Source organism: Myripristis murdjan, chromosome 15 (assembly GCF_902150065.1).
Source record: "Myripristis murdjan chromosome 15, fMyrMur1.1, whole genome shotgun sequence".
Classification (NCBI taxonomy): Eukaryota; Metazoa; Chordata; class Actinopteri; order Holocentriformes; family Holocentridae; genus Myripristis; species Myripristis murdjan.
Genome location: NC_043994.1, coordinates 26008981 through 26036090, shown reverse-complemented (window position 1 = coordinate 26036090; position 27110 = coordinate 26008981). Strand labels below are relative to the sequence as shown.

The following is a 27110-nucleotide window of genomic DNA, read 5'->3' as shown; positions in this document are numbered from 1 at the left end:
GTCTTTGAGAAATCATTGCTCCTCTCCAGACAAAATATAGCGTAGTGGCATCCGGTGATTGCCTCAGCAGTCTGCTGGATTATTTACAGGGCTGGGGGTGTAATCCTGACCTGCTTTCTGGACCTGAGTGATGCCCCTTTTTAAACTACCTCGCCAGGTATCGATCAAGGGCCTTTTTGGGGTTAATAAGCCCTGACATTGCCATATTGATGAAAAGGCTCATTAAGGCTTCAAAGATACATGTGCTGTGGAAACCTCACGGGGGATGTTCAGATGAGAGGAGACAGCAGCCATATTTTATAAACCATCAAAACTTACAAGACGTGAGGGCAGAGCTTTTCATTTTGGGGGTCACCGGCGCACATTAGTCAAGGATCAGGTTGCAGCATGACAAAGCTTTGGGGTTTGTTTGTTGCTTTGTTGTTTTTTTTTCCCTCGCCTTCTCAATGGCTGAGTCTCAGGCCTCCTAGATCAATGCTGAGGTCTCTAACCAGACTGTGCTGCTATTGATTTCCTTTCCCCCTTTAAAAAAACACTCCAAGTGATAGCTAGTATGTCATCCCACAGTGGATCAATATGAGTGTGTAATGCACGATTTTTGGGGTCTGAAACTGGAGAGGAGACGGCGGCTGAGGGATGCACTTCTGGTCTGCAGGCACTAGATGTCCCTCCTGAGCTTCACAGGGGTTGTAAATTCAGCTGGATAATGACTGTGGAGAAGAAGACCCTTTTTCAATAAGGTCAAGAGGAAAACAACTGCTGAAAGTGTGATTCAGTGCAGTGGCCCAGGAGTGGATGAAAAAAAAAGCAATTTAATGCATGCTTTTAAGGAAGTATAATGTCAGAGGAGATCAAATAAAAACAGCTGCATCCAGATTTTTTTTTCTTTTTATGTGCTTTTTACGACCAGTGTGCCTGAATATTTCATTGTTTTGGACCCAGGTGGAGTCAGACCTACGCGGAAGGTGGCCATTACTCGGTTTGGATCCGGCTTTCAGAGCCCCCCAACAATCCCACCTGCACTCACACTGTGGATAAAAGTCCAAGAAATGCATATCTGCGTAAGTGCTCAACATTAATGTCCACTGATGAGGAGTGCAGGCTGCAGAAAATAAACTGATCAGTCAGTCACATGAGGACTGTTTAATTCTGCTGATGTGAAGAGTCTCCATGATTGCCATTGTATGTGTTTGCAAGAGACAATGAACGCAAGTGAACCTGTGACATTAGCGTCAGCCCCAAGTCTTTGATCCACTCTCTTCTTTAATTGAGTCAGCAAAGGGGAGACATCACTTGTGTTGTCCACATCCACTGAGAAGTAATTCTCATCCATCTCATGGGACATGATGTGTATTGATTAGATAAGACGGGGCTTTCTTGAAAAGGGATAAAAGAAAAGCTTTTCTGTTTGTTTTGAAGGCCCGGCTGCATGCGTGGAGGATTGTGGGTAATACATTAGGGAGCGTGGAAGGATTAGGGCGTAATGGGATTTTGAAAGCGTCTCTCTCCATAATGTACACTCTACTTAACAATATTGCAGATTATGTTGTAGATCAGACTTTTAAGGCCAAGTAGCCATTATCTGGCAGATATATGGTCAGTGTGACTGCACCCCTCACTGTATGATGAGCTTCCATTAGCTTCACAGACCGGTGATTATACAAACTCCCCATAGGACTTGCTCAGCTTAAGTAATGGTCTGGTCAGCAGCTGGAGACAGGTTAGAGTTGCCCTGCTAGGGAATTTCAAAGTTTACTGCAGCATCTCAGGATTGATTGGCCTGCTGGTCTTCATGAGGTCATCCTCGAACGCGGTATTTGTACAAGGATATGTTTCTGTCCACTTGCTATCAGATCCACCCTGTAATCATATTAGTACTGTATTCCGCAGTAGCACCGCAAACCACAAGTCACCTGCTGAAGTCTTAATTCTCACAAAGAAATCCAGGATATTGACTGATATTAAGTGTTCGTTCAGCTCCAATTGATGAATCAGGCTTAATCTAGTTGTTTTGAAATGCCTTCCCACTGGTTTTAATTTAGCATCTCGTGTTGACACTAACTAATAGACTAGTGCATTGCCGGTTGCAGAGGTCTAGTGTTGCCTACTGTTGCCCTCGCAGGTGCTGAGAGCTTTATGGCGCTTTTTTATGAGTGGACACCAGAGATGCCTTGACTTTTCAGAGGTGATTAAGTGTCTACTCTTTGTTCAGAGTGGATGTCATAGTGTGTATTCAGCCAAGGTTAAAATGGCTGCTTTGTGTTTGTTTTTCCACCACAGACACACAAAGGGTCTGCATACCGCTTCCCTGTTTCCTCTGCTTTGACGCAAGAGGACCGTAATGATATCACCTGAGCCTATGTGCTGTTGCTCTGTGATCAATATCTGTATAGTTACACTGATATTTTAATGCGGTTGAGGTTGATGAATGCGTGGTAATGTGGCAGACTGCAATCATACAGTGTATACCTTGCACTTTTTTGAAACAGGATTATAAAAATGAAAGAAAATCAAGAGATATTTGGCTTTATTTACAGTGGTCTATTTATATAACCTTGCTTTGTAATACGTGTATGCTATAATATGGGTGTAACTAGAGAGGGAGATAGTTGGCTGAGCTCTGGTGTATAAACAATCAATCCCATAGACTTAAAATGAAATTCAGAGCTGAAACCTGCTTGTGGACTGGGGAATATTTGCTCACTTATTTATTGAGCAAATTGCCGACAATAATTTTGTCCTTTTGTATTGTATAACAGCACATTGTCTCACCGCCTATCCTTGATGCCCTCAGACAGTCCAGCTCATTCAACTCCGCCTTTTGTTTTCTTGTCCTTGTTCCAGTGTTTCCTTACATTTTTCCTTTTTTGAGTGCCTCCAGGGTTAGATTACCCCAAGTGACTGCCCTGTGATGGATCAGCCGAGAGTTTTCCATTAGGTTCCTGTTTGTCACTTGAGGGATCCCCAGTGACTCTGTTAGAGAGCCTCAGGGGGCGTCCGAGGCGGGTGATGCCGAAGGACACGGGTTTGGAGTGCTTATCAGGCCCTTTATCCCTAGTCAGATTCAATTCTGATGGAGAGGTATGAGGCTCCTGACATGGATGTCCAGATAGGCGATGACGTCGCCCACAAGGCTGCCTGGATACTCTGTTTGGGCCAATAAGAAGGCTAGAACCTGATTACACAACACCCATTTATTAACATTACCTTTTTTTCATTGTGTTATCCAGCGCTTCTGGCAGCAGCTCTCCTACTGGCCCTGATCGCTCTCTTATTTGTTTTGGTACCCTACATCCACAGGTAGCTTTTTTTTTTTTTTTCTACATTATCCACAGTGAAATTAACACTGCAAACTGATTACTTTTCCAATATAACCAGGCAGGCCTGCTTAATGTCGTCTTTTATAGGAGGCGTTGCACTTCAAAGTTTATCAAGACCATTTGTTGCCAAGGCCCACAGTACTCAGTGGACGATGTAAGTATTATACACACATTAGTTTGACGTCTGTTTGATTAGTTTGATGCAATGACAACACGTTTATATGCTCAATTTGACTGATTAGAGTCAGAGTTGTCAAGTCCGAAACCATTCATCCATCAAAACATCATTCAAATACTAGTCTAATCAGTGTCTTCAGTCTTGTATACACATCCAAAAAAACTTGCAAGACACAAGAGGAAGCCCAATACTTCTCAAAGAGCCCAAAAACATATTTAACCCATTATATAAATGGGGTATTAAATGGTGCTCTGTTTTCCTGTGTTAGATCATTTTTATCTTTCCTCCACTCCAAGTTGTTCCTAGAATTAAAGTATGCAAAGTCATTGCATTGCCATTATTTTATCACTAAACTTTAACAACCAAAGACCGGCTTTGTCCTGTTTTTTTGGAAAAGTTAACTTTGGCTTGATCCAACAGTTACATGCTGCACTATTTTCACTGGCCAACTATGCAGCCTGAGACGCATCCTCAAATTGCTCTGAGACTCCGGTCCTCAAGCCGTTTGGGAGACAGTAATGGAATGATTGATACAAATGTTAGCAGAGCCAATTGTACAACAGACTTACATGGGAGCGAGAGGGAGCGCAGTATCCGTCCACTCGTCTTGGTTAATGGCAAGAGCTGCTGTGTATTTTTGGGTGAGCATGAATAGCTCCTCTCTTCCTTCCATGCAAGATGTCTCTGTCTTCCATATGCTGTCTGGATGGCGTTCAGATCCATCACAACATATTAGTGCTGGTGTCTTCCTGCTCTGGCTCTTTAAACTGCTGCGTGGAGGCCAGCAAGTCAGGCTAATCCAACTGGGAGGGCAACAGGCCAGAGTCAGCCAAATACTGCCTGCAAAAAAAAAAAAAAAAAAAAGAAAAGACGGAAAGCAAGGCGCCACCAGTCAGCACAGAGACTGACCCGCTATAGAGAGATGCTAAACATCCTTTCAAGAAATTCGGACCTATGTGGCGGTTTTAATTTATGGCTTTATCAATATTATGTCTCACAAGGATGGATGATTATATAGTAACTTTCTAACAAGTTTGCAATAAAAATAAATAAATAAATAAATAAATAATGGTACATATGTGAGTTTTTCATATATGGTGTATACTTTCACATATGGACATATACTGTACATCTAACGTCTATTACAAAAACATGAGCCCTTCCCATTGTTTTGAGTCACCAGCAGCCACTGTCATATGAAGTAGGTATGGGTGCACATATATGATCAGATAACATAAATATATTGCTTTTATATATGCATAAGAACACATATACACTATGTTTAACATGGGATACACATACTATGTATTACCACATCCACAGGGGGGTAGAGATAGATATCAACAAAATAGATAAAGCAGAGCAACACAAAGAATATAAGAAAAAGGAAAACCTTTGTTTGACTCATGTATGACTATATATGCAACATATATGACATTTATGATGTTTATATACTGTATGTGATTTCTGTATAGAAACAGTTGATGGTTTGCAATTAAAAATGCAACCAGCAGCTGCTATGAATGTATGATTACATTACTGTGGCTATGAATTTTAAAATAATGTTGTGTGCTCTTGTTCAAGCTCTGCTTTCATTGCACTGTTTTACTTTTTGCTCGGGTAAACTCTCAAACTATGTCAAAGCAGGATGGAGGAAACTCTGGCGAGGCTGAGGCCAACGCCGCTAAAGATAAACCGACACGTCTGCGCTCGCTGGACACTTTCCGAGGGTATGTGCACCATCAACAACAATACTGTTTATCAGTCTATCACCACATGCGGCTCGTCCACATGTTAATTCTTTTTTCAGCCCGTCTGAGGCATGATGAAGATCTACAGGCCCCAGCGTAATGAATAATTACAGGGGTCACAGTCTGGCCACATGGTCCCTCAAGCTTTTGTTATCAGGCAATAGCTTTGGGCATGATTTCTGATATCTCTGCGTCTAGGGTTTGGAACAGCGTGTTTCTGTTGGACAGGAGTGATGCATGTGATTGAATCTGGGCTCCCTGCTAGCCTTAATTGTGGCCTGGGGGTAGACACAAAGCACGCCTCTCTGGAAACAGGATGCTGGTGTGGCTTTGACCTCCTCCTTGCCAAATAATTGATGTAATAATACCGTCAACATATCAGCACACATCCACACGGCCATAGATCTCCTGCCAAAATGGAGAGGGAGAGGAAATCCAACAGCAGAGAGGCAGTCTCCAGCAGATGACTGGCATCTTCTCCATCTGTGGCTTGCTTTTGGATGAAATGTGAGCTCAAACCACCATGCATACTGTATGTGCTGCATTCAGAACACCGCAAAGTTTTATTTGATTTGGAGCCAGGGATTGTTTTAGTGCATTTACAATAGGATTTTTTTTTTCTTCAGAGGTTCAAGAAAAGGATAAATGAAATACTACCTCTGTTTTATTTCCCTGTAGCTGCAGTCACCACCCAAGTCCTTTTGAATTTTATTACCTGAAATGTCACTCCAGGGTTACAGATATTTGCAACATATTGATGTCCTTATTGGTTCCTGTAATACTGGAATTCTCATACCTGACAAGACACTTAATCAAAGCGTGACTCAGCGCTCAAGATTAACGCCGCCTGAGCCTCAACCCCGATGACTTATGATCCATACCCCTGATAAGTAACAACTTTCTACAGAGAGCCGCAGCATCAGTCATCTGCAACGGGCACTGCAACATTTCTGAAGGCAAAGGCTTTTCTTCTGAGCTGAAAGGTTTTTCTGGTCATTCCTCAGGCTGCACTGACGTGATATACAGAGAACAGTAGACTTTGTTTTGCACGTTAATTTTTCTAAAAGGATTTGGATTTTAATCTTGGGCCACATTGCTGAAAGCCCCGTTGCCAGTTCCCTTCCTGTTGGAAAAACCGCACAGTCAGTAACAACCAAAGAAACATCTAGTACAGCAAAAACAATGCCTGTTAGCTGCGTTTAACACCAGGTGCCCGACTAATTCTGTGTCTCATGTTGACCGAGCCTCAGGTTTCCTCCTAGACAGGCTGTAATGTGAGGTTGGATATCTGCGATGAAGGACAGAAAATAATATTTGTCATTGTGAAGCGCTTTGATGTGTGGCCACGGGACAAAAAATAAAAAGCACCTTGGCATTTCCTCTCAAGTACCAGGCATTTATTATGACTAGATTGTGTTTCCGTGTACTTGATGTGGCCAGTGATAATGTAAGTAGGTAACTCAATACTCAATAGTGATAGAGTGTAACCATCCATTTGCAACAGGGGAATGTACCGAGCTAATACTCTAATTGGTAATGCATGTACAGCGATCCAAATCAAAAGAAGTCCATAACCGTCTATCAGTAAGCCATAACCAGTTGTCATTGCCATAACACAGACACGTCTATCTGTAATCTGATAGATATAAATCATGGACACTGATTACCGGACATGAATTAAGTCTATTATTGGACTGCCAAATATTCAGCGGAGGGGAGGGATTCAGAGGGAAACAATATTTACAACTAAGTGGGTTAGAAACCAGGAAACCAGACCACAGCGTTTCAATCAGAATATTTTCTCAGCCCCTCTGTGTTTGTTTTACAGCACGATCCGCACCCGCATTCGATTAAATAAGCACTTATAGCTTCCCCTTAATTTCCCGTCCCCCTTAATCAGAATTAGCAGCCATTGTCGCATGCATGTGGCATTGGTAATGTAATCTGCCTAAAATGGTGCTCTCATGAGGCAAGGCTTCAGAATCAGACACCCAAAGTGTTTTAATTAAAAAGATGGGCAATAAGTCCCTCTATTGCAGTGATTTGCACTGGGTCTCATCTGGACGGTGATTTAACCTTTGTCTTTGTCACTATGGCGACTAATGGATGTATTCGTCAAAATTGAAATGAGAGACAGTGGGTCTGTGTGTGCGTGAGTGTGTGTGTGTGTGTGTGTGTGCGTGTGTGTGTGTGTGCGCACAGGCATCAGGGTTTACTCTACTTTAATAGCCCTTTTGAGATGATAGTGGCCGATTAAAATCTTGTATCAGCAGGTTAGGGCTAAAAGGAGCAGTAATGGCTTGGTGCACCTTTTAATTGAATCTGGTCAGGAAAAACAAGAGGAGGCAGAGGTAGATACAGTGCACCTTATCAGACAGCCTCTTTCTTGGAGGTTTTCGTAATCTCCTTATGGCTCTTAAAGACTCCTTTATGTTTTCCCCCAGCTCTTTGATTAAATAGCTAATGAATCAAAACCATAAATGCAGGTTTTATAGACGGTGAAAGCTTTGAAGCGGCTGTCCCTTTACGGTCTTCGTCAGGTTTGTGCCGTGTAACACAGCCTCATGTTTTTTTTTTTTTTTTTTTTTTTTTTCTGACATGCAATGCAGACACCTTCTCCTATAGCGGCTGATTCAGTGTAGCACTCCATCACGCGTGCTGTGTTTCAACAGCTTTGGCTTGCGCTAAAGTATAAAGTGTATCATATATTAGAGGCAAAGTCTTTAGTCAGCACTCCTGCTTGAGGAGATCCAGAGGACAAGTGTTCATTTCCTGAGTGATTCATAATGCTTAGATTGCATTACCTTGCATTTGGTGTGTGACAGAATAAAAAGGCCCCTCCCCTGGCCTCTTTAACTTTAATTCAGAAGTTAATGTCCGTATCGAAAAATAAAAGTATTGCAAGTTGGGTTGTTAGGAAACGGTTAGAAATGATTATTTTGTTCTGCTGTTTCATGTGTTTTATTTTTGATCATTTTCTCATACGTCTGCACTGTTTAATCTGGTGCCATAAAGTTGATCCAGGGTTGAATTATACACTGTGTGACATTTTATTCTTACTTTTTTTGATTAATTTCTACTGTTTCTGCAGGTTTGCCCTGACAGTGATGGTTTTTGTGAACTATGGTGGAGGTGGCTACTGGTTCTTTCAGCATGCACCGTGGAATGGTTAAGTACAGCACAAACTATGCATTTACATGAATACAAATATTAAAAATGCCCTTTTTTAACTCGTCTCCTCCTCTTTATCTGTGTCTCTCCCCTGATTCAAGTGGATTTAACAGGTGAAATCAATGGGAGCTCATAGGTTTCACTGGTCAGTCTGTTTCCTGTGCAGCAGGTAGCCTCTAATATTCATCACACTTGTTACAAGCCGTCTTTGGCACAATTGAATTAAATGAACGTGTGACCTCAAGTCTATCACTCAGCTGGCGGCGTTGGTGTCATTACGGCTGGAGTGTGTGCATCCTGCTGCCACTGATTATGATAAACACGTCCTCAAACCAAACAGATGTGATGCCGTTCCTCATCTGGGACGAATCAAAGGCCGACGCCGCTGATGTTTATTATTATTAACAGCCAAGGAGGAGGTTAAGAACAGGAGGAGGAGAGATGGGAAAATATGGGCGGGGAAAGTGAGTGAATGACATCCTCCCCTTTTTTTTAGCACTTCCTGCTGCTCAAGGTGCTCTTGAGCAAGGCATGTAACCCCCAGTTACTGCAGGGGAGGTGCTCAGTGGCTCATACAAGACTGGGTGTGGTGTGAAAGTGTGAATGTGTGAATCTGAAGCATGGCATGTGGTCAGTTGTCTGTCCATGGATAAAAAAAGAAAAATGACCATAAAAAGTTATGTAGATTATTATGAGAAGCATTTCCATTGTTATTTAGAAGTGAGCTCAGTTCATAATAGCCCCTCAGTTGCGTAGGTATATTGATTTCAGAGATGCTTTGATTAATCTTTTGTTTGCTGCAGGGTTGCTGCTGTCATAGGAGATTTGATGTATATTAATCACACAGTCGTGTAAGGACACTGCATTGTTTTTAGCTCACCTTGCAGTGTTTTTGGATAATGAAGGCAAGATGAGAGCAAGATGAGAGTAGAAAAAAGTGTCTGCCTGTGCAGCCTAAACTAATGTGTCTGGATTTGTTCCAGGTCTAACTGTGGCAGATCTTGTCATGCCATGGTGAGTTTGCTAAATGTTTATCACCCATTTTTATTATGTTTGAGTACATTAAGTATATATACCTTAATTCATTTGAAGAGCCTCATGCTGTGGTTTCTCTGCAAGGTTTGTGTTCATCATCGGGACGTCAGTAGTTCTGGGTTTCAGATCCTTGCAGAGGAAAGGTGTTGGTCGCGTGCAGCTGCTGCGCAAACTCACCTGGAGAACGCTGGTCCTCCTGCTGCTCGGCTTCTGCTTCCTCAACTACTCTCCCAGAGACGGACCGTGTAGGTGCACTGCTTCCCAGAGACACATCACACATTTTGTTCTCAGCAGAGAATACAAATATATGTGTTTGCTCTGTATTTTGTCCATGTCCTGCACTGGGAAAAAAGCCTTTAGCATTACCAGCAGCATTTCCATTTGCACACGTGAACTATTATCATCAGAGGAGAAGGAATACAGAGGTTTGTTAATACAAGTGCACTTGAGAATGGGGGTCAGTGAAATCGAGCCCATAGTGTTGCATTTGCTGATAAAAAAAAAAACAACAACAAACATTTAGAAACAGTGGACAATTTCGGCATTGATTCTGTGGCAAGTCGTTTTATGGTTTCATTAGGAGCAGCACCCGTTTCTAGTTCCATCTGAGGTTATTGCAGGGAAGACTATTACGCAGATGCCATTTGGCACCTTGGTAATATGTGCTGCACAAAAAGGATGCCTTCCATAAAGTCCAGCTATTCAGGGAAATATACAAAAAGCAAGAAGGCAGGAGGGTTGAGCTCAACATCTTTTCTGATGCAGGCAAAAGCTGCAAACGACGAGGCAATGTTAGAGGGGAGGAGCTGTCAGAAAACCCTGATCTGATGATCCACCTGGGGACGCAGCGGGCGCCCTTCACACATTAGCCAGCCCCGGTGCTAATGGAGTTTCCTGGGTGGATGCCTCTGTAACTGGGTTAACAAAAATATTGTTATTGTGTGTGCAGTTGCAAAATCCAGCACCAGGGGACGTTTAACAGAGGCAGATTGAGCAAAAACAACCTCTGTGGTAATGGACAATTACAAACAGATAGTGTTACACAGCTGCTGGAGATGCTGCTGCCGCTGCCGCTGCTGCTGGAGCGGCTCGTGATAATGCAGCGACTTTTACCATAAACTGCAGGTTTGCCCTCTGTCTCCAAGGACGTCCTCGGCTGTTCAGTCGCAGGATTTGATCTAATAAGAGAATGGAGTCATATGCTGCAGCTCAATATGATAAACTATTCCAATGTCAGACAGAATGAGGTGTTAACCTTTGACATGCACTCTTCAAACAGACAATGCTGCAGCTAGATGTCCAAATCATGGCCCTATTGGTTTTACAACATTAAAATATCGTATCACTGATAACGTCTGAAACTCCACTTTTGCTGGTTTTCATATTTTAACTGAAGGATTACATGTTCTCCTATGGGTCGACACAATTATACAACCCTTTGGCTCATGAAACGCTTTCAAAACCCACTGGATAAACACGAAACTGCATGGCAGTCAAGCTTGAAAACGAAGCTGTTTTCTGAGTTCCTGAGAAGATGACATGTTGGAGCAAACAGCAAAACAGTGCATTTTAAATATTTCAGCTTGGTTTATTTGATGGTTTATTTGATAGTGAGGAGTTACAGGGAGAGATAGAAGAGAGAGAGAGAGAGCAGAGGAGGAGAGCTCACAGAGTCAAACCCACAGTCTTTACTAAGCTACAGAAAATGGGCAGCAGTCCACCGACCTGAACGGCACCTCCTCTTTTTTTCATTTAAAAGTCATCTTTTCAAAAAGTTTTGGGCTCAGTTGTTTGCTTTGCTTTTTTGCAAAAGCTTCATTCTGCTCTGGTCGCTTCCACCGTGGAATCACTTTCGCTCAATCTATCACTGGAAGTGCTCAGAGATGGGAAGTGGAAACCGGCACTTTCGCTTCTTAAATGATATTGAACGTTTAAAAAAGGGGTCTCAATTTCACAAAAAAGAAAAAAAAAACTCTACAAGAATTGATGAGGCGCTAAAGATGGGGCTCTGTCAAACAAAATGAAAGTATGTGCGTCACTTTCCGGATAACCTTAAAACCTGAAAAAATGACTTTGTGACTTTATGACTTTGATTTTGAAGGTGTACTTTTTTTATTTAACTTTGAGCTGGGACCGGTACAGGAAACTATCGAGGTGGGTGTAACCTGCGGACTTAACGAATCTATCATCAGTCATCGGAAGAGCTTCCTCCTTTCCTGTGAGAAGAGAGATTTCCGCCTCTTTATTTGATTTGTCCAGATCAATGATTGGGATTACATTGTTTTTACAGCACTTTCTGCAGCAAAGAGGTTTTCAATTAACTAATGTGCAGATTACCATCAATCTCTCAACCAAAAGCCACTCCTATCCTCCCCAATTTGCAGAGACTAAGAGATAACTGGGAATCTTTGATTAGCTTCCCACCTTCTTGACATGCGTGTCCACATCTGAGCGGCTGACACCATTTCCCCCTTTGACCTCCTGTGGTTCTGTCCATCATCCGCCTTCAGGGAACAATATTTTCACCCCCGCGATTGTGCAGATGTGAAGAAGTCCAATACTATCAATTTCCTGTTTTATAATTCGATTAAGTCAGCAGGAATAGCTTTTTCACCGCTGAACTATATCTTCTTTTATTAGATGTAAGTTCATAAATTCATCGGTGCAGACTTGAAGCTCACAGCTGTAGCTCATGTTGTGTAACAATGTGCAGTATGTGTGTGAGGGCCACGGGTCACGCTCTGTGTGTGTGTGTGTGTGTATGTTGTTGACCATGTTACAGTGTCCTGGTCCTGGCTGAGGGTCCCTGGAGTCCTGCAGCGTCTGGGCTTCACCTACTTCGTGCTGTCTCTCATGCAGACCTTCTGGAGCCGGAGAGAAATCCCACTGAGGGCGGTGAGCAGCTCCGTCACGTTGGTACACACCAGGAACCCAGCTGACGGCAGAAATACACCACAAAACGCTGTGAAAAAGACCGTATTGGTGGTGCACCCTGCATTCCCGGGCCCATTTTCTTGTTTGTTGGTGCGGTGTGTGGTATTCCTGTGGGATGAAACCATTTTGCACCAACACTCAACAACCATGCGGGGAGAAATCCATCACAGAGCAGCCACAGCGGCCAGTTTCCTGACCGACAGCAGCCTCAATAGACCAGAATGCAATGCAGCAACAAAAAAGCATTGCATTTTAAGTGTCTCGTCTATCACTGTTGGTATTTCTCTTCCCAGCTACACGCACAACTCACAGCTGAATACAAGTTCACACCATCCTCTGGCAATTCTCAAAATGTGCACGCATTCATGGGAAAATTTAACTGAACCCTGAACATTGAACATTGACGAGGGATGCAATGATATACATATATACATATATATATATAGAGAGAGAGAGATTTTTTAAAGAATCACAGTATAAATGCAGGTACAAAACAGCTTTTCAGTCAAGGTTGTCTTAATATAACTGTTTGTTACTTGCTAGTTTGTATTATGTAACACACTCTCACAGGAAAAAGGTCACACAAGTACCATTTTCACAAATAGCCAAACATAGAAAATAAAAATAATATTGTACCTATACCAGTAATGTTTTGTTTCTTGTTTTTTTTTTTGTTTTTTTTTTAAGCCAAAATGGATCAGAAATTCATCTAACAGTGTCAAAGGGTCTGAGGAGTGAATTTTCCCTCATAGTGGTACAGTAATCCACAAGATCCTCGTTTTTTTTATTAGTCTTATTTTGTTTCCATCTTTGGTGCCAAGCGCTCGCTGCTGCACCTCAACACTGTGACCTCTTTTTGCTTGGGTTTTCTGTTTATGAGTTTTGGGTTGTTAAGGTTTGAGTTTTTGGGAGCGGATAGGAGGTGCTCTTTTCTTTGTGTTCAGTCTGTTTATTCCCAACAAATCAGAAATGTAAAGTGCATCACTTTCTGTGCTCCGGACCCTCCAGGCGTGTGGTGTTTAGACTCAGCAAATATAAAAGCTTTCATGATCTGGCTATAGATTGAATCGCTACGGTGTTTTTATCAGTCAGCAAAACAGACATATGAAAATGTCACAGATTATTACTTGAAGAAGGTTTCACTTAAGCATGAATTCTGTGTGGTGCAGTTTCGCTGGTGGAGCCCCGTCCAGGACGTCATCCTGTATTGGCCCGAGTGGCTGTTCATCATCCTGCTGGAGACGGTGTGGCTGTGCATCACCTTCCTCATGCCTGTGCCCGACTGCCCCACGTAAGTCCAGGCTGCCGCAGTGTGTTTTGGTCTCCCTGCTGTCCAACGGCGTTGTTAATACTCATTTATGTTACCTCACCAATATGCTTAGAGTACAATTTCCATCCATTCCTCCATGCTGAGGCGACCCCCTGTTTGGCCCGTCTTGGTGCGGCGGTGGTGTTAGTGTGCACCATGCGTTGCCACTGTTATGAACCGCTGTGATTTATGGGACTGTAGTGGATGCTTCAGAGGGCATAATTAGCCAATCTCAGTCTGTCATGTGCAATAAGAGGTGCAGAGGCAGAGGATCCATCTTCCTCGCTCGGTGTCTCCCTCCTCTCGATCCTGCTCACTGCTGCTTTCAGTGGGGGGTTTTTCGCCCGTCCTGTCTCTGTGCCTGACCCTGCATGGCACGGCTGTGTGCAATACTGTGTTTAAAGCTTATGAGCTCACAGCTTCCCTGTATTGTTTCCAGCACCTCACTGATTTTTTTTTTTTTTTTTTATAATGGAAGATGTTGTGAATTCAAGGGCACAACAATTACAGTGTAGATTAAAAACAAAGAGGCAATTTGGGATTCTGCCATTTGGGCTGTTAGACTTTGGACCAACATTTCAGCTTAATCTATGTCATCTTCTTTTATTAGTTGTTTTTGTTCTACTTTTATGATTTTTTAGCTGGCTTTTATTGATTTTCTTTTTTTTAAACATCACTTTTATATGTTTTTGCTTTGTTTTTAGCCCTTTGTAAAGCAGTTTGTGAAATGTTTTTTTCCTAACAGAGGTTATCTGGGGGCTGGAGGGATTGGTGATGAAGGTCTGTACCCGAACTGTACCGGCGGTGCAGCAGGATACATTGATAGGTTGATGTTTGGTGACAACATGTACAGATATCCCACATGCAGGGTAAGATCTTCTTCATGCACCATTCATTATTTTACATATCACAGAGCCACACGGAGATGGAACTGAAACCCTGCTTGGTCCTTTTCATCTTGCATTTTTGCAGGAAATGTATCAGACGACGCAGCCCTTCGACCCAGAGGGGGTTCTGGGTACAATCAACTCCATTGTCATGGGATTCATGGGGATGCAAGTGAGCCAGCTCATATATTTCTCCTCTATAGTTCAACAAATACTATAAGATTATAAAATAATATCCCGTGCATGTTGTTCCCTTGCCCTTGGAGTTTTTTTTTTAAGAGGTCCTGTGATTCAGTTTTAATGATTTTGCTTTTAAATTGGCTCAGGATAAGAAAAACGTTCCTCATTATGTTTTGCAAATAACATTAGATTATTCAATAGCTTATTTACTAACTGAATGTTAAGACTAAGTCCTTAATATTGGACTCCAGATTGGCCAATAATAGCAGCTCCTCTAATTCAAATTAGCTAAACCTGCTGAGTGGAGCCTCTCCAGGTCCGGTGCTGCAAAGTGGCCTGATTGAAACGATTTCTGTAATTCTTTAGAGAGGAGAGCCAATCAGGAGCAAGCCAGGCCTGAAACGGCTTGGGAAATGGATGGATTTCTGAAAATACAATAACTTCAAGTTTAGGTTTATTTGTTTGGCACTTTAAAGAACAAACCAAGGTTGCACTGAAATGTTTAACAAGAAGACAGCAAGAACACAAGAGGGGAAAAAAGACAGACATCATAACAGTAAAAGATAAATTCCAATTTAACCTCTTAAACAAAATCTAGCAGAAGCTGGTAAAGCTAAAATCTGTGCGGTAAAGCTCCAAAACACATTTGCTGTGCCTGGAGACTCGGGTTGCACCTGTCTTGGTTGATGGTGCCAATAAAGTCTTTTCAAAACAGAGCCATTACACTATAAACCAGAGTAATGAACCACCGTCTCCCCCCGTGAAACACACAGTCGCTGTGAACCTGCTGTCACATCAACATATTTACACCATCCCATGCTGTTTCACTTTAAAATTTCCACAGTTCAGTAAAAAATATACATCACCACCATGGAAGCGACAGATGCCAGCTTTAAAAATCTTGTGGGCATTTAAATAAAGGGACATTTATTTTATTCCCCATTAGTCACTGCCAAGGTAGCAGCTACTCAACATGACATGACATGACATCACAACACAAAACATTACATCCTAATGCAGAAAACTAGGAACAACTACTGAAAACAAACCAAAAAAAAATCAATGAATCAACAGCAATAATCATTCATAAATAAATGATTATCGCAACAATGACAAAGTACCTACACTCTATCAGGAGATAAGGATTATGTAATCAGTAACACATTTGATACAGCTGAAAAATTATCTATTATCACTGAAAAACAGTGTACACAGTGACTGAGACAATAAAATGACCACAAAAAGTTCCTTGTTATTGATCATGTAGTCAGATATTATGTGGCATTTGAACTCCTGTGAAGGGCCTTCATTAAGGAAAAGAGTCACTGAGGATCCTTCTAGACAGCATTGGTCTAATTTTCTAACGAAGATTTCCCTCGGCCAGTGAGAGTCCAGCGAACTCATCACACAAACGAAGGCCGTCTGAAAGGCAGCTTCCCGCCTCGTTCTAAGTGCACAGCTGCCCTCCTTTATTGACACACAATGTTGTCAGAAAGTGAGGACAGGGCCTTGGGTCTTTCGGCCCCCGGCTCTCCGAGGCAGCTCACACACTCCTGTGGCGACACAGTGTCACATATAACCATTTGTGCGGTGGGAAGTTGCCATGCAAACGGAGCCGCATTGCTCAATTCCCGGTGGGCGGTTAGCGCTGAGCCCTTCAGTCAGCGAGGCTTAGACGCCATGCCAGGTGTCCGCTGCCCTCCTCTGAGCTGGCCCATGCTAATGTCCTCAGCTGAGACATATTCATCATCACCGAATTAATCAGAGGGTGCAGATGACTTACACCCCACATCTGGCTCCGCGGGATGGGAGAAATGTGACGGGGCGGGTCAGGGACACAGCATCGACGTCCACATCCCCAGCAAATAAACTGACAAGCCGGTTGTTGGTGTTTACATGTTTTTTTTTTTTCTCATTAAACATGTTATTGAATGAGCTCTGGTCTCTGTGTCCTTTTCCACAGGCGGGGAAAATCCTAATTTTCTTCAAGGGAGAGAATTTCCGAATCCTCTGTCGGTTCCTGGTCTGGGCCGTCATCCTGGTGCGTGACATCACAAGAAAGTTTTCAACAGCTGGGAAAGTCATTTGAGTCTGTGGCTGCGGGCTGCTACCTCAAGTCAGGACTTACATATTGATAATATGATACACAAACACGATGACAATATGGTGCCCGGCGTTTGAAGCCAAGAATCAAATCACTCAAAGATGATGTCTTCCTGGTAATGTGTGTTATGACTCACACATTAGAGAGCACTATTAATGCCCTGCTGCTTTAACTGGGCCTTGCAGGTAAACTGACATAAGTTTTCCAGATACTCGCTCCTTAGTCATCGCCGCCGTTCGTAGAAACTGTTCATTAGTGGGACTTAGTCGAGGACATGTGTGTGTGATCTCAGCACAATTAAACAACAGCCATGTGTGGCTGTGTTTCCGGGCAGACCGAGGCTGTCCAGCGCCTCAGGGGATACACACTGTCTCGCGTTGCCTCTGTCTGTCTCACATGTGGTTTAGGAGCATGAAAACTGGGCATATTACTTACACTGACCTCCAACATGGTAAAGAGCTCATGTTTGCCTCACCATATACTAGAGGAGTATGGCTAGCTCATTGATGCATTTTCCCCACAGGACCCTGCAGGCAGGTCTAGAGCAATATAGATGATTTTAAGAAGTGTACGTTTTTTTTTTTAAGCTATGAAGTAGAATAAAGTCGATTCAGATCCAGCTGTTGCATGTAAAGATCAATATCTTCATTTTAGTCAACTTCCACATCTTTTAATAATCTGCTTGGATTGCATGGAGGGGGTTGTATTTGTTTTGGATCCCTGCTCATTCTGGGTGGTCTCCAATGTTAAAAAAAAAAAAGGATGCAAGCTGGCCACAGCGTCATTTAGAGAGGGAATGCGTCCCACAGGGAGAGGCCAAAGTGTTATACGAGATGACCCGTTTTGCATTTGTAAACCTACGAGAGGAGGCCGGTCTGCTCTAACGAGATCGACAGAATTCCACGTAGAAAGAGCAACCAGGCTTTGCTTTAACTCGTGCACGGCCGCCGTTTTTACACAGAGAGAGAGAGAGAGGCTGCAGAGATGTAGCAAATTTGCAAAAGCGGGTTAGCTGTGTAGGAGCCTCCATGTTGTGGAGGCAGACATCCTGAGCTGCCGGCCCTGTGACCTGGAGCGATGATGGAGGGGAGCTGGCTGCATCTCTGAGCCTTTGAAAGCAAACGATGCGGGGGAAAAAGAAAAAGTAGGGGCCAGTCGACTCAGGGAAGGACACACAAAAAGCGAAAATCGATCCCATTAGCTTCAAGTGATTGAACTCTTGCATGTTACTGTGTTGACTTTGTTATTTTGGATATCAGGTTCTCTCAACTTGTACGTGCAACTGTTTGGGGACTGTTTGCGACAGATGTGATTGAACCAACCTTAGAAGAAAAACAGTTTGATTTGTTACAGTTATCACACCAAAGACTCACTTCTCAAGCAACTTTTAAGCTTGAGAATGAGTACAAATCCCACTGTACACAAGGTGAGAATCAATCGGAATGCTGTTGTTAGTATTTACCGTCATTAGCCCCAATTCTTACATGACAAATCTCCCCATTATGTCCTCTGATGCTGAATCTTATTGACTATTATGGTGGAGCGGATGGCTAGAGGGAGCTGAAATAAATTAGATCCATTTTGCTCCTCCCAGAGGCACAGGGTGATAAAGTAAAGTGTGTTGAAATAAATAAACATAAGGCTTTTACCTGTCTGCATTTGCAATGACCAATCCTGTGTTTTTCCATCTCACGGTTCATTAGTTAGCGCTACATAGATGCCGTGGATGGCACCGTATAGATTTTATATAACGCTGGAGATCATAGATTCAGGATAATCCGTGTTTAGTGGTAAATCAATACATGCAGTTAAATCCAAGTCATTGAAATGAGAGAATAAAAGAAAAATAAATTTGATTTCCTCACTTTGAAATTGCTTCATGGATGGAGCAGGAAGCGTTTATTGATTTTGCAAACAGATACAGTTATTCGTTTAAGCATGAATACAGGATTTCGTCCCATGTGTTCCGCTCGTGTGTATTTGCCTTTGCGATGTTTTCCTGTTTGATCTCGACTGCTAAATCTATTTATAGTCCTGCAAAGTTAAGTGTTTTGCCCAACACAGAGAGCAAAATTAGTTGTAGTGATTGGCCCGCTCTTGATATTGACTTTCCTAATACGATTTCGCCTTGGAGGGGGAAGCAGGAAGCTGTGCTCGAGCTGCCTCTTGTCTCAGACATGTGCTCTTGACATTAGCGGGTCCCTTCAGAGGAGAAAGAGCTCATTTCTGCAGGCACCCAACCACAGGATTGGTATTATGCACAGGAGGTTCACAGAGCTCGCAAAGCGTTGACTGCTGTAAAAGACAGGCCGGGTGTTACAGTACGGTACATTGTGGTGTGAACTCCACGGCTGATAGGGGATTGATATTGAGAGGCGGCCATGCATCTTCTTCCTAATAAACAACAGCCCATGTTAATTAAAGTCCAACGATCAGGCTGTGAGAGTGAGAGATTGAAATTGAGCGATTGCCCCACATACCAGCCCCATCCCACATCCTGCTGCCTGCATAGCCTGGAGACTCAATCCAGCCGCGGCCAGGCTATTTCCACACCATCGATTCTGTCATCTATACAGATGATGGATATCCACCTAACAAGCATGTTTGGAGTCTGATCCATTGCCCTGGGTTTCTCTATGGAGCACAAAATGTTATTTCAAATATACAGATCATATGTAAAGGTAAATAGATGACATAATAAAGCATTTTATTGATGTTTAGTCTATCAAAATGCAATTCAACTGTATCCTGGTTAATAAGGAAGTGGAGTCATGTGGGCCCCGGATGGGTTTACCATTTTCTGCAGCCTGTAGGAGTCGGACAGTTCAAGGTGGCTGTCTTTTGGGAGAGCTACATTCCAGTGCACTGCAGATTGTTACAGTGGTTTGTTTACACTCTTGTATTTTATATGTTTGTGTGTGTAAGAGAGAGAGAGAGAGGGAGAGAGAGACCTGAGGGACCTCGTTCATCCGAGTCTCAGATAATCGGTTAATCTGCCGGACTCGGGTTGATTCTGTTGCCTCACATTTTAGCAGCCCAATACAGCTTGCTTTATCGCCCTGCATCGATTTGAAATCTGTTTCATTTCCACCCTTAGGGAATCTCTGCAGCCATCCTTTCTAAGTGCACGCGAGACGGAGGATTTATACCTGTCAATAAAAACCTATGGTAAGTGCTTCCTGACCCTCTAAATCCAGCCACTTTCCTCACAAAAGAAAGGATGAGTTTCCAGCAGGCACAAATCAAGGCTGCTAAAACACGCGTTTACTTACCTCTAACGACAGCCACGACTGTAAATAATCACCACGGCTGTCAGGGGTGTGAGGCGGAGCGGTTATACATCCTCCAGCATTATCACTCTTCCTAACGGCCGGCAAAATAAAGGATGCTTTATACCTTCTATCCTCACAGCCCTCATGGCACAAACACTCTCCACTTTACTGGCTCTGTGTGATGTAATAGGACTGAGCACCGCGTCTATATAACCACTGTAAAGTACATTCACACACAAGTCTATACCCAAATTGTACTGCCTAACATTTTTTTATCTGCAAAACAAGCAGTGGCCTCTTCGAGCTCAAGTAGTCAAATGTATTTGAATATTTATATTAAGTCCCAAACATGCCTAGATAATATTATATGTGTGTATTTATATGTGTGTGTCTATATTTCAATATATGTATGAGCATATCCACTGGAAATTTGACTGTGCAGCTGCAAACCTGATTATATGTATGTATGTATGTGTATGTTTCTGTGTAAACATGCTTTCCACATTCATTGAAATGTATTCTGCGCCATAGATGTGCTTTATAAATAACATAGTATTTGTTGATTTGATAAATGGTGAGTAATGGTTTTATATGAAGTGCAGTGTAATTAACATCTGAGATGTGTGGCTTACATTAGGACCGGTGCATTTGCTCCGCTGCCTCATTACCTGCAACGCCATGTGAATCATTTTAATGTTGCATCAGGAAGAATACCATTTCATCTGTGATGTGTAAGCAAATTCTTCATGATGCTCCATAAGGGCCCCGGCATCGCTCTGCTCATCCCTCCCCATTACTGTACCTGCCCGGCTTTTATAGGCAGTTCATCATGCACAGGTTATTGAGCTCTTGAGCACGAGTCCCTCCCTGGATGTCTAGAAGTAATTAACTCCCAGCCAAGAGTCGTTTTTGGCCCCACTTCAGCTACAGTAAGATAAAAGATGCCTACTGCAAGGAGGCTCCGGGAGGCAGCCATTTTACATTAGATGATATTACATCAAACATTCTTGCACTTAGGAACAGACAGGGACACGGCTGGCTGGCACGGCTCCGCGGGGCACGTGCCAAGGATCCACTATTGATGCTGACGCTTTCTACGAGCCCGTGCCGCAGCCCAGGACCCCCAGCACTAGGTGTTATTTATCTACAACGCAGGATTGATAGACTGGGTGTTTTCACGCACTCGTTCACACCGCGTTCGGAAACGTTTGAATGATGCCCGACTGCACGGCGTAAAATGTGGCTGTAAGCTGAGCTAACAGTCTGTTTGTGTTGTCGACACCCAGGTCTCTGTCCTACGTGACGTGTATGGGCTGTTTCTCCTTCCTACTGCTGGGAGCCATGTACTTTGTCATAGATATCAAGGGGTGGTGGAGTGGACAGCCATTCATATACCCAGGTACTGTATATTCATGGAGGAAAGGGTTCAGTGCATTTCCCCTCAAGACAAAGTGATAATTCAACCAGAGACGAGAGTTGAGGCAAGTTGTCTTTCCAACCACAGACTAGAACAGCTGATTTCACTGGTCCCGCCTCTCTGGACTGTTTGCCACACAGCCCAACATGTCCCAGTTCAGTTTAAAAGGAGCACTGGGGTCAGAGCTTTCACCAAGACTAAGACCTGATACCAAAAAACCTTGAGTATTCAATTTTAGAAGAAATCGGAGGCTCTCGAGAGGGAGATGAATTTAAAAAGCCTTTAATATCACATGGCTATTCAGTTACTACGTGCCTTGAGTATCATGTCAGAGATGAAAGCGATCTGGAGGCGCCCCAGTGGCTCACCTGTGCCAGGTATCAAGGCTAAGTCCTTACCTCAGCAGCCCGGAGTCCCTTGCTGCATGCCTTGCAGAACTGTTGAATAAAGGGGAAAGGCCCCCACAAACAAACTAATCTTGAAAGAAAAAAATAATCAAAGCATTCTGCCCGAATTTTCTGCATTTTTGTGGCTCACAGAAGCCTATAAAAAAGAATGATTTTTATATGAATTATTTTGTACAATATGCCTAAAACGAGGTCCAAGCCTCCACTGTTCAGTGAAAGTAATGGATCAGATTGCTATTCGGTATTGGACGATACTTAAAGTTTTGCACAGTTGCCCATCCATACATTCAATGGGAACAGTTTGGCCAAAAAATGAAGGTTTTCTCATTATCCACTCGCCCCCATGAAGGCTGAAACACAGGTGAGGTGTTCAAATGTCCAAACGTCAAACAGCTGAACTCAGTGCAAAAAAGGACCAACAAATGACAACAGCTCATGCAGCAAGAATGAAGACATGTTTAAACTATTATGTAGCATGAATCTTCATCATAGTTCACGCTAACGTGCATCCAAGCCTTGCATGTCGAAGTTCCACTGAAGCTGGTTTTGTTCTCTTGTAGTGTTCAAACTCACTCTATATTTCCATGTTTACACTATGGACAGGCTAACGACACACAAACTGTAAAAACCTTGGTACAAAAGCCTTGCTGCTTTGTTCCCAGTGCCGGTATTTTGAAAATGATTGAAGTGTATGCCTTCCCTGGATGCTAAACTCTTACAGATTCTCACTGAGGAAAGCGTGGGCGTGCAAAGCTTTGGTGCACATTAGTGTGAACTGTTCAGTCAAGATCGGTGCTAAATAACGGTGTAAATGTAGGCCTTTTCCACTCGGGATTCGATTGTTTGGTTTTGATAGGCTTGGATCATGCTGCAAAAGCTGCATGAAGTAATTTTGTGGTCATTTTTTGCCCTTTCTGGAACTCTAAAAAGCAGCACACACGTCCTTTTGGATTTACTTGTGTAGCAACTGGCACAGCGGCTGAGGCGATAATATCAACATTTTCATCTTTGGGTAAACTGGTCATTTAGTTAACCATAATGATGGCCGAAAAAAAAAAAAAAAAAAAACGCTCCATTTCAATCGCTTCTCTGATTTTATCTTTTGCTCCTCAGGGATGAACTCTATCTTTGTGTATGTGGGCCACTCACTCCTGGGCTTCTACTTTCCATTCAGCTGGGAGATGCGTTTCCAGGAGAGCCACTGGGAGTTTCTGTTCCAGGGCCTGTGGGGAACATCACTCTGGGTGCTCGTCGCCTACCAGCTCTACAGGAAGAAATTCTTCCTCAAAATCTAATTCAAGCATGGTCATCCAACCCTCTGTCCCCTCTCATTCCTTGCATGCCATTGTCTTATTTTCATCTGGTCTTAATTAAAATTTTTATAGTACTTTTGCTGATAAAGACTGCTATGTGTTTGAAAATGGTGTACTGCGGTTCCAAAAGTGCAGGGTTTGCTCCATGCCAGCTTGGTGTGTTTCTTTAATTTATCACTTACCAGCACCAGGTGAATTGTAGCTCATGCACAACACCTCCACCCATCTGAAAAAGCATGAAGCACAGATGCTAAGATGCTAATTTGAAAATACAGTGTGACTCAAGTCTTCCGGTTGCAGCAGCTGAAAATGCACGAAAGTGTTTAAGCTTGAGGCCCGGCCTGTGTCACCGCTAAACGGCCGCGCAGTTACTAAAGAAGACGTCTGATCCACTGTCGGCTTGGGCAGCTGGGCGCGTTTTATTTGGTGTCACTTGTTTAAGGCCCTGAATAGAGTGATTAAATCAAATATACTGAGGTGGTACTTAACAAATTAGACCGAGTGATTCCACTACACACCAGGCCAGCCATTATGAGTCTGTTGCCATGGCCACTCCTCCTCTTCCAGTGAATGTGTGTGTGTGTGTGAGAGAGAGAGAGAGAGAGAGAGAGAGAGAGAGTATGCATGTGTGTGGGTACCATCTGCTCTCCGAGTGACAGTACTTTAATGGGGGTCAAGATGCGCAGCTCACAAAGAAGTGTCATTAATGGGACCAACACCTCTTGCTCTCATGCTATTGGAAAATCAGGGAAATTACACACATCCAATTCATCAGCGGGAGAACAACAACGAGCTTCTGCATTATTCAGAGCAGAGCTGGAGCACTTTGCCCCTTTTTGCATTTTTTTTTCCTACATTGTGCACATTCAATACAGCCAAACATGACAGTGCAACATTTCAAATGAGAGTTACTGTAACTGAAACCAGGTTGTGTTGAATTTAGTTGAATCTGATTTGCACGCGTGTGTATGAGAGATTGGTTGATTATTTGGACTGTATGACATATAATTTTAGATATTTTATATATGTGATTGTATTTAGCATGAGATCAGTGTGTCCCTTACACCAGATCAGGTGGTGTGTGTACATCACAGATACCCATCAATTATGTAATGAAATAACATCATGCCTTTCTTCCAGGGGAAATCATATTACACGCTCTTTAGCAGCAGTAATAACATTGTGTAATATGGTGTAGTGGTTTTGGTAATTGTCTTACGAACAGAAGTTGTTGTTTGAATCCCCAGTAGGAGCATCCTGTCTTCTTGAACAAGAGTCAAGTCCGTAATTGCTTCCCAAACTCCTCTGCCAGCAATGGAAATGCATAGCTGCTTCTTCACGAAATGAAAATGAAATCAATATGGACTCGCCACACAGGCCTAAAGATATCTTTTGTGTCTGGTAATTGCAAAGATAAAGCTTTACATTTAAATGTGGACATTTAGCTGACACGCATATCCAGGGTGACTTGCCATAAATGCAACGGCACAATAAACCCAAAATCTAACATTAAGCATCACAGGCAGCTAATAGTGAGGATTACAAGTGTCAGAATGAGAGTGTGTAGACTTTGGGAGTGGAAATGGAAGTGAAACGTTCATTTTTAGATAATTCAGTGCATTTCCAGCGTTCACATCCTGCAATGTCCTACTTGTGGCACCACTCTAACATATTAGGAAAAAAAAAAAACTTAAGATAGCATTGTGGTTCCGCTTGTCATGGCTACACCATCACATTTCCTTGTGTTTATTGATTCGTATTGACCATATGTCTGCAGAATACCTATGCTCTGTCATATGGTAACTTTATCTTAGGTTGCATGTTCTCATGCGGATCGGTCGGCTTCTTATATCACATAATGTTCCCCATATTCTCCCTTGATAGAGCAAAATGCATTACATTTGTCCCCCTATTCACCTAAAGCTATGGTATAAGTAAGCAATCGATTAGAATCTACAGCATTTATGAATTTTTAAAATCTGCTTCACGACTGATTTATCTAAAACCTTGTGAACGCCCGTTCTGTATGTGGAGAGTTTCATTTGAAAACAAGATATCTAATATTTGGAGGAACTGACAGCTCTTAGAAAATAGCAAGATAATTTCAGAGGATGTAGTCATCTCCATTTCTGACAAATCAAGTATCAAATATCAAGAAATAGTTTGATTTTAAATGCATGTATATTCTTTTGGAATAAAACCCACTGTATGCTGTGCAATATCCCTTCAGTATTGTGCACCTGAAACCAGCCAAGCACAAAATATTATAGCTATTCTATGTATTATCAGGCTTTCCACACCTTGTATTTTCAGTATCAGTGTGCCCCCAGAGCAGCCGGGGTGCAAGCAGTGAGTCAAGAATTATATAAATATTAGATTTATAAGTAGACATACACACTGACAACACAATGTATAAGGCATTCTTTGTTTTTCTGTCCACAGACCAGGGGAAAAACATGCTCCTTTTTTGTAATTCACCTGTGATCATGCATGGACAAGGTACAAATCTGAAGCCTGATACTAATTAGATAATTTCAAGGTGCAAGAAAGGAGGTGAAAATACCAGACAGTTAGTTGTTGTTAGTTGTTATGTTGTTGTTGTTTTTTTTTCACACTCAGTGGTGATTTTTGGGAAGGTCTGCCATCCCCCCTGTGCAGGCCGGTGTTTTTGCTCCATGCAGAGACATTGATTGGAGGGTGATTGTTGAGTGAGTGACTGGTGCCCTGCCCTGGGGCCCCAGTAATGCATCACTCCACACACACCAGTGAGAGAGAGAGAGAGAGAGAGAGAGAGAGAGAGAGAGAGAGAGAGAGACCACACTTTAACACAGCCTTCAGCCTCAGACACACTCCCAGCCTGAGAGGAGAGGCTCTCACAGACTTTGGTCATGAGCAGTACGGCTGTGGTATGACACCAGAGTGGCTCTCACAGTAGTAGTTAATTTTGTTCCAGCAGTTCGGCATAATTCATGAGCAGACAGAGGCTCACTGCAGATTTCTCTCAGCTGTGTGATGTGAATCCATATGGTGTTTTTGGGCAGCGCCTTTAAGCAGTGATATGGCACTTCATCCAGCCAAAAAAAAAAAACCTTATACCCCCCACTTACCACACACACACATACACAGCCATACACACACAAACACACCCTCCCTGGCAGGAGTCCAGCCGCTGCTGTGCCACCCTGTTGGGGCTGGTGGCATATTGGTTCTCACTGGAGCCCTGTTATCAAATTACAACCTTTTGATTTTTTTTTTTCTTTTGGTGAAGTGGCAATAGACCAGAAAAAGTAAACACCAATGATTCACCAGCAAGGGTTAATAATCACTCTGATCCTTTGTGAGTTTAAAATATGTTAATTTCAAAGCGATATGGACCAATTAATGATTGTGCGCGTGATAAAATTAAACAGCCAATGAGGCGGAGGAGGAAATGCTTAATTGCGATCTTTAAAATGATGCGATATTTTACTTTTTCCACTCAAAACAAGCATTGCGCATAATGTTGATGAGAAGTCTGAGCCGCTGATGAATTATATTCTTAAATTTCCTGCCGATGCGGTCCTGCTTGCGCTGCTCCGGAAGCGGCGGAAAATACACGGCAGCACATTATGTGGAAGTGAACCTCCTCCCCCTGTCCAGCCAACCAGCCAGTCAGCCCCAGCAGCGCTCCTGGAGCTGCACACACACACACACACACACATACACACACATACACACACACGCTTACACACACACGCACACACACACACACACACACACACACACACACACGCAGGCTGTCTATGGGACGCTCTCACTGAGGACTTCATTAAGCTGCCCGGAGCCGCGCTCA

The 27110-nt window shown here is 42.9% G+C and overlaps 1 protein-coding gene across 2 annotated transcripts; it reads left to right on the top strand.

Moving 5' to 3' along the window:
* The first annotated feature begins 729 nt into the window (after positions 1-729).
* On the top strand, positions 730-23323 carry LOC115372971 (heparan-alpha-glucosaminide N-acetyltransferase). 2 transcript variants are annotated; one of them, XM_030071141.1, is made up of 16 exons: positions 730-840; positions 943-1061; positions 3231-3300; positions 3408-3474; positions 5146-5228; positions 8341-8417; positions 9404-9434; positions 9540-9700; positions 12238-12350; positions 13559-13680; positions 14444-14567; positions 14671-14757; positions 16729-16806; positions 19967-20037; positions 21428-21540; positions 23079-23323. In XM_030071141.1, coding segments are annotated over exons 1-16 (1500 nt in total). In that variant the 5' UTR covers positions 730-838; the 3' UTR covers positions 23261-23323. The 2 variants fall into 2 exon arrangements, with proteins under 2 accessions (XP_029927001.1, XP_029927000.1); XM_030071140.1 differs by having other exon boundaries at positions 5143-5228.
* The last annotated feature ends 3787 nt before the right edge of the window (positions 23324-27110 follow it).

Coding starts and splice junctions, on each gene's coding strand:
- LOC115372971 (XM_030071140.1), top strand. Junction 5,229..8,340: donor TCGCTGGACACTTTCCGAGG/GTATGTGCACCA, acceptor CTGTTTCTGCAG/GTTTGCCCTGACAGTGATGG. Junction 13,681..14,443: donor CCTGTGCCCGACTGCCCCAC/GTAAGTCCAGGC, acceptor TTTTCCTAACAG/AGGTTATCTGGGGGCTGGAG.